Source organism: Dunckerocampus dactyliophorus, chromosome 8, assembly GCF_027744805.1.
Source record: "Dunckerocampus dactyliophorus isolate RoL2022-P2 chromosome 8, RoL_Ddac_1.1, whole genome shotgun sequence".
Taxonomy (NCBI): domain Eukaryota; kingdom Metazoa; phylum Chordata; class Actinopteri; order Syngnathiformes; family Syngnathidae; genus Dunckerocampus; species Dunckerocampus dactyliophorus.
Window position 1 is genome coordinate 20,508,223 of NC_072826.1, and position 14,773 is coordinate 20,522,995.

The 14,773-nt window shown below is 39.9% G+C and overlaps 1 protein-coding gene across 1 annotated transcript; it reads right to left on the reverse strand.

Moving 5' to 3' along the window:
- Nucleotides 1-4,757: 4,757 nt before the first annotated feature.
- alas1 (aminolevulinate, delta-, synthase 1) lies at nucleotides 4,758-11,745 on the reverse strand. The gene is made up of 11 exons (XM_054785754.1): nucleotides 11,577-11,745; nucleotides 10,564-10,792; nucleotides 10,308-10,490; nucleotides 9,299-9,424; nucleotides 8,985-9,204; nucleotides 7,774-7,958; nucleotides 7,522-7,701; nucleotides 7,270-7,434; nucleotides 6,656-6,924; nucleotides 6,416-6,578; nucleotides 4,758-5,049 (listed from the first exon to the last, which is right to left on the reverse strand). The coding sequence occupies exons 2-11, from the start codon at nucleotides 10,772-10,774 to the stop codon at nucleotides 4,889-4,891; spliced, it is 1,863 nt and encodes a 620-aa protein (XP_054641729.1). The 5' UTR covers nucleotides 10,775-10,792; nucleotides 11,577-11,745; the 3' UTR covers nucleotides 4,758-4,888.
- Between the last annotated feature and the right edge of the window lie 3,028 nt (nucleotides 11,746-14,773).

The following is a 14,773-nucleotide window of genomic DNA, read 5'->3' on the forward strand; positions in this document are numbered from 1 at the left end:
TTTAATTTTAAAAAGAATATTTTTCCTACAGTGGCAATGGCGGGGGGAAATAATGAGCATGGCAAAAGGTTTGTCACATGAATGTGTTGGCAGAAACAGGCTTTTCTGCTGCAGTTTCTCAGAGAAGTGTTTTTGTCATACCTTCAGTCTGTTATGAGGACGTGTCTTTGTTATAAATGACTTTCAAGGCCTGCTTGTCAAGATAGAATGATATTTTTAGCACCACAACAAACCATGTACAGTATTTCCTGAAAGAATTACCAACAAATGGCGTGAATGACTTTTATTTTGAGACTTTGTGACATTTTGAGGGAGGAAAAGGAATAATCGATCTGACTTGGACTCTGCTCCTATCTTTTTGGAGTCATGCTTGTGTAATAAAAATAAACATAGACAAATTCTAAACAAAAAAAAAAAATCAATAATGCACCTACAACTATATTACACAATATTAGCTTAACTCTTTTGTTTCATTTCATTAAAAAAAAACAAAAAACATCATTATCCAAACTAATCATTTAAACCCTGGACAACATTCTTGTTATGATAATATTTTTTAGAATTTTCCACTGTCTGCGATTGGCTGGCGACCAGTCCAGGGTGTACCCCGCCTGTCGCCCGAAGTCAGCTGGGATAGGCTCCAGCATGCCCCCGCGACCCAAATGAGGAAGAAGCGGTATAGAAAATGGATGGATGGATTTTCCACTGTATGTGCATTTGATATACAACCTTTTTTTCACTTTCTTTACCTGTAGAGTCAACAGCAATGGGGAGCCTGAGACGGAAGATTGCGGTAAAAAGCATTTGATCCATCCGGTTTGACAACATTTGGAGTGAAGTCGTGTGACATTTACCGGAGGAATGTTTCCTTCTTTATGTTTCCTTCTTTGTGCGTGTAAATCCTTGTTCCTGATAAGAATTCGAGCAGGCGTGGACAAAGTCTGACACGGTGGCTTACTAGAGTGAAGGTTGCGTGCATCAAGGCAAAATAAACAACAAAGGTCACTCTTCAACAACACTGTACAGTAATGTGTATTTGTCAATTCATTCGTCCTGCAGTCAAATCCTTGACACGCAACCTTGTGTGTAGGTGGTGGTGGGGGGGTGGTGTATCTAAGCAAGGAGGCCAAGGATGGAGCGGAATGTCCAGCTGCTGAGTCTGGACATTGGCCAGTTTATGTCAGTGAGGGACCAGCAAGGGCGCTGCTGTGATCCAGTAAATCTCTCACTTGTGGAGGTAAAGGGTGGTCAGTCTGGGTGGCCCCATTGAGTTTACATGCTTGATGAGATACAATGTCCAACTGAACCCGGCACCACATCATTAGGTACATCTGCACAATATGTGGTTCAATACAAGAGTTGCTGCTGATCAGTAATCCCTCGCCACTTTGCACTTGGAATTTCGCGGCCTCACGGTTTTTAAAAAAATAAATCAATAAATCATGCTGTTTTGTGGCTGAATTCGGCCCATTATTTGTCAAAAAAATATGTATATTTAAGCAAATGTTAAATTTTTTTGCCTAAATGAAGCATTTCCAAGCATAAAAATTGCTAAATGAAGCAAAATACGACTATATGGCATTCAGAAGACGCATTCGAAGACGCTGTGGTATTCTACACTGGTCACTAGGTGTCAGTAATGTTCCTGTAATGTTCAGTGAGACACACAAGTAGCAGGTTTGAATGATCTCACAACAGGCACAATAATTCCTAACACGGACTACAGCTGCGGCTGTAACCCAAGCCATGCACCCCGCTCAGTTCCCCTCGCACCGGCATTCTTATTTTTGTCTTAAATGACTTATTTTCTGTTCTTATGTCGACTATATTGGGTAATAGGAGTGTAAAGGTGACCATATGGGTGTTAGTTCATGTCTAGATGATCCTAATAATAATAATAATAATATTATCAAATATTTAAAAAACATATTTTTTACACCGTACTATGTCAGGGGTCTAGTCTAACAAGAAAAAAGGTCGTAATTTTATGTGAATAATCTCATTTTAAAGTAATGACATTTTAGTAGCAGAGTTATAATAATAATAATATAATAATAATAAAATAATAAATAATATAATATTACAAATAATCAAATATTTGTAAAATTAAAAAAACAACAACAGAAAAAATGGGAAAAAGAGAGCACAGACCAAAGTTCATACTAATAATAGGCTTTTTCACCTAAATCACAAAGCGGAAATCAGTTCTTTCTTGAAATATATATAACTTGTGAGCATATCTACATGTGTTTCTTTATGACATATCCGCTATATGCCCTTGCACCATTTCATTTTTCAGTATGTGGCCCTCAGTGTAAAAAGTTTGGACACCCCTGCTTTATGTTCAACAATTGTATTTTTAATACACATTTACTCCACCATCTGCAAAATATGTTAGTATTGAAAAGTAGAGGTATACATTCATGATCCAGTCATCCAAAAACGAAAATATCCATGCCATTTAACATGCCCAGTGTTGGGTAAATTATAAAATATTATTATATAATATTATATAATATTTTTTATATCTTAAAAAATAAATTACTTACAGTTACTAGGTACTTTCCCAAAAAAGTAATTGAATTTAAATGTATCTATATTATATTTATTAGACAGACAATTTATATTTATTGTATTTTTTGTTACTCCCAACTCTGTATATAACAATACTGTGCATATATCTGTCTCTGTGTTGTATTTCCATTTCAAGTAAATAAAAAACAAGAAAAAGATCAGTCAAGTGTACCTGCATATTTTCCTGCAATTTAAATACAAAAATAGAATGGCATGAAAAAGATGTTTGCAGGACCTGTTAGGCAATGGAATTCTCATACAAACAGGAACCGGAAGTGGTAACTAAGCTTTCTTATGGGGACTTTCTTGTTGCATAGTTGCAGCATATGTTCAGCAAGAACAGGCGTGTCTTTTAAGCGTGTTTGCCAACACAACAAGGGCGGTTGCACAATCCTGTATTTACACGCAAGCATCGCGTCAATTCATCCCTAAAAGGTGATGGGTTTGATTGGTTTTACTTATCAGACCTTGGCGTGCAACTCATGCTCGCTTCATCTTAGTAGGAGTCACATGATCACATTCCTGGAGGCCCCAAGGACATACAGGAAGGAAGGGAGTACATAAGGCCAGATAACGACTTTAAAGCCAAACGCCTTGTCTAGAAGGACACGGCCAAATTGACTTCCTAAATGTGCACATGATACGTCTTATTTTGCTGCTCTACTGATCCACTGAGGTTACCTCTCTTCTCGTTCAGCGTGATAACATGACCAGGTGTCATTTCAAAGAAAATTCACCTTGAAAGATGATACCTGAGTCCCAATAAGGGGTGTATTGTTTTCCCAATGCAGCTGCAAAGACAGGAAGCAAATTTTTCACTGGAATTATTATTATTTTCTAAATCAGCTCCATACCAGAGCATCACATGATGACAAGGTTGTAGATCAAGCCACAAGATGTGGCGATGTGTTCATACCAGTGGTGTGCAAAGCAAATCCTTCTCTGCTGGCCTAAACACTATTGGTACAATGTACTTCTTCTGTATTTCATGTTTCACCAGCTCCGCAGTGCTGGCAGCCCAGACACATCATTGATACTTATTACTCAATTGTGATGCCAGCCATGTAGACAATAATGGCTGTGTGTTGATTCATTTTCAGTGGATAATAAATATATACCGCCCTACAAGCTGTACACTGATAACTCTAAAGTACTGTATATATTATTTCTAGGGTTGTCCCTTGAGCAGATAATAATCAAATGTTTGCTGACATGTTTTTCAGATCTAATTCTGCTTCAGCAATCTTTAAGATAAGTGATGATGGGGGAAGGTGTATGCTTGCTGCTGTTGTTGGTTTTGTGACCCTTGTGGTGTTTCATTTTGTGGATGTGGGTTGGGGTCAGATTGCATCGCAACACTTATGTCACCTCCATACAGGACAGTGGGTTAGTAGGTTCGCTCACTCCTTCCTAGGCTGACACAAAGTGACAAATTCAAATGGGTGTAGTAGCGGGTTGGTAGTAGTGAGCATGCTGTATTGTTCGTGTAAGACCAAAATGTTAAGAATTTTTTTAGGGATTCTGTTAAATTCTTAAATCAATTGTAAATAAACATATTAAACCAAAAATAAAATAAATATGTAACAACATATACATGTAATTACATGTAATATTTAAAATGTAAAATCTTTTACATTTTTTTCATAATATCCAGCCACTGTTAATGTCTATTTTTTCTTTTCATAATTACAGCACATAGCTTTTTAAAAGGTCTGTTTTTGAATAACTGCTACTGTATGTTTGCATTTCCTTCAGGATCAATAAAGACTGCGTTTCTATGAAAAGCAAGTAGAAAGACAAGTCCAACATTCTGTATGTCTAACAAAGATCAGTGGATTAAAACAAAGCGATGCTGACATTTGTAAAACTTGATAAAGGCTGTGAACTCGTCATGAAGCAAGCTTGTGTGAATGCAACTTGCTTCACCAGTATTCCAGCAACCCGAGCGTGCTTATTAGTCTCCCCTTTTGGGTGGCGCCCGCTCAATGCACAATGGAGAGGTTTTACACCCAGCCAATGGAATGGTAACACTATACTTATGTTTGCGTGCTGCTTTCTATTCAAATAATTGAAAAGCTTATAATATGGAGCGATAAGCATGTTGCATTGGAGGACTGGCAGGTAAAAGTTATCATGCGGTTCACCTTCATGCTAACCAGTTATTGAATCCACACACAACATACTGTTTTTCAGCTCATATTTAATTTGAAGCATATAGAATCTCTGAGTATATAGTATTTTAAATAGTGTTTGAGACATTATGACATTTATAGGAATGAGCGCGTTTGTGTCATCTGGGCCCCAGCGTTGATGATTATGCATGGGCTGAGATCGGGTGGCTGAGGCCGCTGAAGTACGACTTCTCTCTCTCGCTCATCAGCTCAAAGTGCAGAGGCTGCTGGCAGAAGTTGCACTCGGCCGACGAGTGGGGCTTCAGCTCCAGGCCCACCTCCTTCCATGTGTGCACCAGCCTCTCTGTACGCAGGAAAAGGGGAGCGGTTTATTTGGTATTTTTATATGAACACATCCTGCCTCCGTGTTATTGTGGGAGCGCTATGACATACTATATCTTTTTTTTTTTTTTTTTTACATGGTCTGAAACTATGCTAGTGTTGCACATCATCTAATTCAGCGAATTATTTTGCTTTCGTTGTAAATTTCTATTTCCACTTTTAGCGCTAACATTGTATGCCAACATCTCAAGTTTGAGCTAACAAATTATTAGAGGTATTCTTTAGGACAAGCTAAAGCACATCCCTCGGTTGATTTATAGTCGGGTGTGGCATTTTTTCACTACAACGTATTGACATTAATAAATCAATTCAGAATCTTACCATATTTTCTGGACTACAAGTCGCATTTTTTTTCATGGTTTGGCTGGTCCTGCTACTTGTACTCCAGAGCAACTTACAGTATATGTTTTTTCACACTGACAGTCGCGAGGGTGCTGAAGGCTTGTGTTAAAATGTTAACAATGTTAACAATGTTAACATCAACTTATAAAAGACAAGTGAGGCCCTGTCTATACAAATATGAATATTTTAACTGCATATTTTTCTATGCGTTTTGACCTCTCATCACATGCATACTGATGTTTTTGTCCTTAACTCAAGTTTTGGAAAACTCTACGCGCAAAAGGCGCTATTGTTGGCTTCGGAGGACGATATACTGCTGCTGCTTTGCTCGTCAAACAGCTACGACACCCCCTGCCAATGATGGCTATTTGGGACAGGAGCCAATCGGGCCTCTAGCTGGTGGGACACCTTTCACAAGGAGATCGTTATTTTGGAAGAATGGTGTGGGAATGTTAGAAAGGAGTTCCTTCTTAATCGGTAAAATGAACTACACTTCACAGCATTGTGGTGATAACATCTGCTACCGGCGAAAAGCGGAGGGTACTCTTAACTGCAATGAAGAAAACCAAACTAATTGCGGGCTAAAAGCTAGATGGCCACAGCTAGAGGAAAGAGTTCTCAAATGGGTTCTTGAACAACATGCTGCCAGGCTCAGGTAGGTGCCAAGGTGATGAATATAGATGACTTTGCGGGTTGTTTAGGCTATAGTTGTCTGAATAGCTATGTTAAGTTAACATACGACCTAGTCACGTTACGTTAACAGACGCCTATTTAGAGTGTTGTTCCCCATTTTATTATAACTTGCCTTTCAAGATGAAATGTCTGTTCTTGGTCTCTGATTTTATAAAATAAATGTCCCCCCAAAAATGCGACTTATAGTCCAGTGCGACATATAGGTTTTTTTCCTCTTCACTGTGCATTTTTGTCTGGTGCTACTTATATCCCGGAAAATATGGTGTGTTGTATTAAATTGCATCAAGGCTTACCAACGAAGTATTTCATCATCTCAGGGGTGTGGTGAGGTGTTGGGGCAATACGCAGAAGCTCCTCCCCTTTTGCCACTGTGGGATAGTTGATGGCCTGCACGTAGATATTATGGCGACTCATCATGATGTCGCACACCTCAGTGTTCTTTTCAGCGTTGGACACCTAACACACCAACACCAGGAAGTTAGGACTCAGGCTCCGTTTCAGTAAACTGCAAGACATCATTGACAGTGACATACCCGCACTGGGATGATGTGGCTGGGACAGTGCACCACAGGAAGCCCGGAGTCCATCAGCATCTGTCTGAGCAGCTTGACATTGCGCTGGTGCTTGCGCCTCAGGGTGCGGCCCTCCTCGCCCTTGAGGACCTGGATGGACTGCCTGGCGCCGGCTAACAGCATGGGCGGTAACGAGGTGGTGAAGATGAATCCGGCGGCGTAGGAGCGTACCGTGTCCACAAGGGCGGCCGTACTGGCGATGTAACCACCCACGCATCCGAATGCCTTGCCTGGAGGAGGAAGGTGACATGTAATGTTTTTGTAACGTTTTTGTTTTAAACTTAACAAAAGACTAATTAGTAAAAAAATAAATATAAAAAAAATTCTTTATTAAATGGCAAAAATGTAGAGCTCAGATTGACCTACTAAAAAATGTATGCTGCATGCCTGGGACAGAGTGCAATTCAATCCTCTGGTCTCTTAGCAACAACAGATCAGCTAACAGTTCATTTAAGCCCTCCAGCAGATTGGGTGATATGCCTAAACACTTGTTGGGGGGATATGCCTAAACACTTGTTGCATTTAAGATATAAGGGCAAAAACACATTATGATAAGTGCGGGATGTCATGCTGACCCAGTGTCCCTGAGATGATATCCATCTTGTGCATGACGCCGTCACGGTCTCCAATGCCGCCTCCCCTGGCTCCGTACAGACCCACAGCGTGCACCTCGTCTACGAATGTGATGGCGCCAAATTCGTGGGCCACATCGCACATCTCCTCCAGCGGGCACACTGCACCTGTCATAAGGAAAAACAGAGCTTTTAGTCGAACGTTACAACACTATAGTGAATGCCACAAATACACATGATTCACGGGAGACTGACCATCCATGGAATGGACGGTCTCAAAGGCGACGATCTTGGGTTTGGTGGGATCTCCCTTCTGCAGCATCTCTCGAAGGTGAGCCACGTCATTGTGGCGGAAAATGAATTTCTTGGCCCCACTGTTCCTGATTCCTTGGATCATCGATGCATGGTTGCCTGCATCGGAGTAGATCTCACAACCTACAACAAGGCAGAAAAGTTACTACAGTTTGAAGATTTACAAAATGCGAGATTGACAGTACAGAAAACTACCTGGCAGCATCTTGGCCAGAGTGAAGAGGGTGGAGTCATTGGCCACAAAGCAGGAAGTGAAGAGCAGTGCGGCGTCCTTTTTGTGGAGGTCTGCCAGCTCTTGTTCCAGCTCCACGTGGAACTTGCTGGTCCCAGAGATGTTCCGAGTGCCTCCCGCCCCGGAGCCATGCTTTCGCAATGTATCCCTGAAGGAAAATTGAAGGAAAACAAACTCAATTCTGAGTGGTACAGCCAAAAACAACAACATAAATGTTACATGACAAACAGCAGGGGATAGCGGTTTACTTATGGTGCACACCTTTTCAGCCCTTCTAATTTCAGATATAAGACGGTCTTCTTTCAAACATGTGTGCCTGGGTGAGAATCTCAATTTCCATGATCTTTGATTTCTTCTATGTCTTCTTCCAAGTGCTCATTAAGCGATATGGCTTCTTTTCCATCAGCAGTCTACATTTCAAATAGTTCAGTTTTGTAATTTTCACTTGCTGTCATTAATTTACAATAGTTCCTATAGAGGTTAGCGAACTCCACCCGGAACTCTTTCTTCTCTCTAGCATCAAATTACTCCTCCGACTAACCACAGGTGTATCTTGAAACACCTGTGGTCTGTGTGTAAACCAACACACCTTGGCCATGGCGACAACAGACGCATTGCCAATGAATGACAAGTGGCTTTCAGTTATAACAAGCATCCTCTTTCAGTTCTCTTTGTGTCCTTGAAGGGAAAAATAAGCCTACAAGCATGCTTATGCACTAACCAACTACATTTAAGACACCCCTCACATTTCAGCACACATTTTTATGTCAGTTATCTTCTCAAAAGGACAATACCATAGAAATTACATTTTTATATACCGTACTTTAAAGTAGTATGTGCACAGCTTGTGAAGCCTGCAAATGACAACACAACCATTGTATAAATAGCTGGCAACACACTACCTACAATATTTTGTCTTGCTTTATGCTCTGTGGAGGCTGACGGCACTGAAGAGCTGTGGTTCATTGAGGGGGAACATGAATTCCAACATGTATGGCTGTCAAACATGCCAAAGAGCCCGAACCGCACACCTCCATGAGGATGAATGCCTTGCTCAGGAAGCTGAACGCACATGCTGTACACTGACTACTCTAAAGTGGGTATCACAAAATGTTTGCTGAATGTGAGACACTGTGTAGGGCCTGGTCAGAGTGGTATTTTCTATCAAACTCACATGATGGATTGCACCACCCAAGGGTGTCGACTCATGCCCAGATAGTCGTTGCTGCACCACACAGACACCTCCCTCTTTTCCTCCAAGGAGGCGGTGAAGTCGTCAGCCATGGGGAACTCACTCGCCAGACGGTTGACCGTTTTGAACACGCGGTACGTATGGTCGCTTCTCTTCTCCTCAATCTTCTTCTCGAAAAAGCCATCGTAGTGGAAGCGAGACGCTGTCGGAGTGATGAAGAGGAAGACCGTTTTATCGCAATGCAACCCGTGTGCTGTAAATGGTTTCATCATAAAACTACCCAACCACAAACTTACAGCTGCTTGGCAAATTGTCCTGCAGCAAGTGGGACACCATCTTAGGTCGCTGCTTTAGGAGGCTTCTCATAAGGCCCTCGCTGGTGCTGGCCAAGGACGGCTTCTTCAGCTGGTCAGGGGACACCTCTAAAATGAGTTTTAAAAAAAAAAACACAAGGTTATTTGTTTGCTGCAATGCTACTACTCTGCTATGCTGTCACTTGTGTGGATTTGAAGCAACTGTGTCAAAATTCACTGCTTGGCCGCAACCAGCAGAGACACTGTTGAATCAAACTTTTTGCTCGTTAGTAGTGATGGGTCCGGGAACGTTGACGTGTCGGCGCATGTGTCGAGCTCAAAGAGCGAAACCCCTTGTTGGTGAGCGCAAAAACGTATTTTCCTGAATAAAAAACTATGTATAAAAAATCTCTTCCGTGCCTTAAAGACAATATATACTATATAATTGAACAATATCAAAGCTACTTTGAACTTGGATTCAATCATTTTAATATTATTGCTTATAGTCTTTGAATGTGATTTTGGACTGGGACAAAAATTTTACGATGAACCTTATGGTTCAGATGGGGCCCGCCCCATGCCCCCATTACGAACTACCTTTTTTTTTTTTTTTTTTTTTTAAATAAAGACACTATGGTTGGGAACCAACGTGCACCCTCTGCCTTGCGAGGGAGCAGCATGTACCCCTACACTATAAGAGACTCTCGACGACTCTTTAGTCAGTATATATTTTATACCAACTTAGAACCTGCAAGACATGCTGGGTAACTTCCTGTTGAGAAAGTGTGCATGTAAAGCTACCCAGTATGCCTTGCGGATTGTAAGTTAATATAAAATAGTATTGCTTTACATGTACAGTATATTAGTGTGCAAGCGTTTACTTCAATACCCACATGGTCCATCCGGTACAGTTACATTGTGTTTCACATGTGGTACCTGTGTTATTTTTGGTTGCACCGTCGGAGTTCTGTTTCAGTCAACCACAGAACTTTAGTATCTAAGCAGGTCTTACCTTTCTGAACAGTGCGGACTTCCTGAACATCTTCTTGGAACTCCATGCCAACCTGGCGGACCAAGCTGCTGTTCTTCTGGCCCATCTCAGCAGCCAGGAAGGGGCATTTGGAGGCTGCAGCCTGACCAGAGGACAGCATGGTGTGGCCAGCAGGCAGTTTGGTCTCCATCTCTGCTTTGGGGCCTAGAAGAAATGTTGCCCTTAGATACAGTATGAAGCATAACGATGTCGCTGAATCGTGAAGTACTCAACTCACCTTCTGCAGTGGTGGTCTTCTCAGTCCTTTGATGAGAGGATGACGACGAACACAGGGCCCGTGCCAGGGGCGGGGCCATCGGCTTGGAGGCCAACTCCATCATAATGGGGCATCGCTGGGCATACATGACCAGAGAATTCCTGGGTTGCTGCATGAAGGCTTGGGGCACGCGAGCCAGGAATGGACACCGGCGCACAATGACGTCCATCATGATTGTCACACACAACTTCTGAAAGAGACAAAGGAGGGAAACATTCACATACTAGGTTTCCAAATACATTCATTCATACATCTGTGGCGGGCCACTACAAACAAAAAACTATTTTACCCATTCGTGTTTTGCATCATGGCCAATTATGGCATCTACAGTGAATTAAGGGTGTGGCACTTCACAACACAGGCACTAACTCTCTATCAGGCTGCTTCTACGAATGCTTACTCTCATAGGAACACAACTATATAACATCAATATGTCTTTAAAATGTCTTATGTAATCTGAACCATGATGACAGCGACAATCTCCTCTTTTATAATAAACTTTGCTGACAATCTAAAATCAACAGATGTACGACGAAAATTGTCTTATGTTGCCAAGACTACACTTCTTCCTTGTTAGTAATGACTTCTTGAAGGTCGAGGGAAATGAATGAGGCAGTAAAAACGGATCTGTCAACACTTATCTCAATGTAAACATTTAAAAAAATGTATCCCTGGGGCTAGTTATTTTACTTTCTAACTTAGCCATTTCGTCGCTTCTTAACACTGGTACTACCTGATTATTCCTCAAGTAGCGAACATTTATTACAAATTACACTGTCACCCTGTTGAGTAAGGTGTAAATATCAAAATTTTACTCCCTAGTAACGAGATACGGGTGAGAACACTGAGTAAATGGGGACGTGTGGTCCTTGCTGTTTGACCTGGCTACATGTTAGCTAGCATTATGATTAGCCACCCTGGGAATGATGGCGGCGGTTAAGAAGTGGAAAATACTACACAGGAAAACAACTTACCGATTGAAGAAAAAAATCTAAATAAATGATAACGTCCTTCCTTTACGTTGACCCGAAGAGATGAGCACGCACAGCGACACACAGGAATTGTGGCAGGAAAAACAAGTTTGAACACTTCGTTATCCTACACTGAGGACGAACGAGAAGGACGCGGATGTACCGCTGCTTAAATAAGGGCTGCCTGAGCGACTAACGTGAAGTCTCGCGAGATTTTGTCAGCTGTGAGTCATCCTCGTGAATTTCCCGGAAGTAGATAAAACCAAAGCCTCATAAACACGACTCTTCTCCTTGTTTATACTTTTAATATACTTATACTTTTAAGTAAATAAAAATAAATGAATACTATAATAATAATGAATAAATGAAGAAAAAAATGTGTGACAGTATAACAACAATGTAATAGTGTAACAACAACATTAATGGTAATAGAAATGGTTTAGTTTATTTCAAGCATGCTTAACAACATACATGATTAGGCACGTCACATAAACATTACGGTATATGTTTTCTCACGAATGATGGTTTGTCCCCTCAGGTACTCCCTATGCTCACCTGTTAGCATTTATTAATTGAGAAAGAATAAAAATATGTTAACTTATGCAGTTTTGAAAGAAAAAGAAAAAAACGAAAGAAAAATACATCTACCACTCAACTTGAACTACATGCTCGAAAAGGAGTAGGAAGACACGTACATTTATTTATTCCTACCCCTTTACTTGTGTGTCTAACAACTACCAATATAATACATTACATACACCCCGGGGCATTCGTACACAACATCATCCTACATACACACATTTATAAATATGCACTGGCAAGAAAAAGTATGTGAATCTTCTTGAACGCCACGGTTTTCTGAATAAATTTGTCATAAAATGTGATCTGATCTTCATCTAATTCAATGCTTCTCAAATTGTGAGGCGGGCCCCCCTGGGGCGAGGGTGAAGGAGGACTTTCGATATTAATGCAGACCTTCCAACATGTATTAATTTGTCGTACTCAGCATGCAATTTCACTCTTGAATACGCTTGTATGCTTCACTGCTCTCCATTTTGTTGCAAAAAAAAATTCTTTCCCCCCGTGGGAGCATGACAGAAAATAATTGAGAATCACTTATCTAAGTCAAGGGTAATGACAAATATAATTTTAGCATTTCTTTGATCTTTCGTGTCTTTATTGATACAACCAAAAGACACGATAGTGCTTGTGGAAAAAGTACTGTATGTGAACCCTAATGACTAAACAAAACTATTTTATACTAATTCATAACCCTCAAGGTATGCTGGTTAATTTAATGTTGGGGAAGTGTGCACATGGGCTTTCCAGCATGCCTTGCAGATTGTAAATTTATATAGAATAGATTGTTTACCTCAAAAATGCAAAACGGAGTCAGGTATTTGAACACCTGGAGTCGCATTAAGATGGCCGGCATGGCTCAGGTGGTAGAGCGGTCGTCTCCCCACCTGAAGGTTGTGAGGGTTTGATCCTCCATCCTCCCGTGATCGTGTCGAAGTGTCCTTGGGCAAGATACTGAACCCCCAGTTGCGCCTGATGCTGCGTCATCAGTACGTAAATGTGCTGGCAGTGTCAAAGCCCTTTGAGTGCCTTTGAGGCACAATGCAAGTGAAAGACCATTTACCATAATTAGTTTGAAGGTGTGGCTTACAGCTACCTAGACTAATATTATACAACTTTGTTTAACTTTGTGTTTAACTTTGTTAACACCAAACATGTAACTTTAGCAACTATTTACAAATAGCATGCTGGGACGCCTGAAGCACTCACAGCGGAGACACAATTTATGGCAACATCCTTGCAAGAACAACATCAAACATCCAAACAACGTAAAAACAACAGCTGACAGAAAGTTTCAATCGCATTGAGGCCACTACTCACTTCTGTCCAACGTAACATCCTGTTTTTATTTTGAATATATGAAATGAAGGCCATTTGGATAATTAATAACTGCTACTGTAACTATCACGTACTGTGCAGGTAATGTGCGAGCTTAGTTTATGTGCATATTTAATCCGGAGAAGGAAGAAGTAGTTATAAAAAGCAATTACATGATACACTATGATCACATGTATTACTCTGATATCGACGGCTAAAGAGCAAGCCTTACTCACATTGCAATCCAAAAATGCACCTCTGCACAAAATAAAACCAAAAAACTGAGTTTTACTTTTACTTTACTAGTTTTTAAACACTTTGAGTTCTGTGCCATGCCCCATTATGCAACCCGCCTGTCATATGGGTGATTTAAGTAATTGACACTTTACAGCACAGAAATGAATGAAAGAATCCAAGGGCCACTTTGATATTTTGTAAAACATATGCTAAGAAGCGATATATATTTTTTTTTAAAACTGCATCTCAGCTTTGTCATATAGGTGAAAAAGTATTATTAGCATGAACTTCACACTTTGCGTGTTTTTTTCCCAAATTTTGGAATTTTTTCAAAAAATGTTTTCATCATTTTTTTTAGTGTGACAAATATTTCAACTTAAATAATCTTCATAAATGTACTTCTCATAATATTTTAACATTTACCCCAACCTAATTTTCCAAAAATTACAACTTTATTTTGTTTTGTTTGTTTCTGACTTTTAAAAAATAATTTTTTAAATTAAATTTTTATATATTTTACTCTACACTACTAAAAATACATTATTTCCCTCATTATATTACGAGTTTATCTCATAAAATTAAGACTTTTTTCTGTTAATATTTTTACTTTATTCTCGAAAAATTGCTTTTTTGTTCTTATACTCGCATAATGTTTTGACTTTATTCAAATAATACTATAGCTTATTCCTGAACCAAATTTTCAAAAAATTTTAACTTTTTGTTTTGTTTGATTTTCATATTATGACTTTTAAAAAATAACGTCTTTTTTCTTTGACATTCCACCTTTACACTACTAAAATGATGTTATTTTTTCCTCTTAATATTATGACGTTTTTCTCATATAATTACAACCTTTTCCTCATTAGATGACAATTTTTTATCTTAATATTTTGACTATTCTTACAAAACTACTGATGATTTTTCCATCTTTGCTGTTTTCTTCTCTTTTTTTTAGTTTTCTTGTTAAATGATATTTTAAAAAAATGCCCTGGGCCACTAAACAAACAGCAGCGGCCGCAAATTGCACCGGTGTCGCACTTTGAGCAAGATTATACAATTTTACTATA

Bases quoted from the DNA above. Each gene is read 5' to 3' on its own strand.
- alas1 (XM_054785754.1), bottom strand. From the start codon at position 10,774: ATGATGGACGTCATTGTGCGCCGGTGTCCATTCCTGGCTCGCGTGCCC. The intron at 9,205-9,298 runs GTAAGTTTGTGG...TCACTCCGACAG, and splicing joins GGACAATTTGCCAAGCAGCT to CGTCTCGCTTCCACTACGAT. The intron at 7,702-7,773 runs GTAGTTTTCTGT...GCCTTGTTGTAG, and splicing joins TCTGGCCAAGATGCTGCCAG to GTTGTGAGATCTACTCCGAT.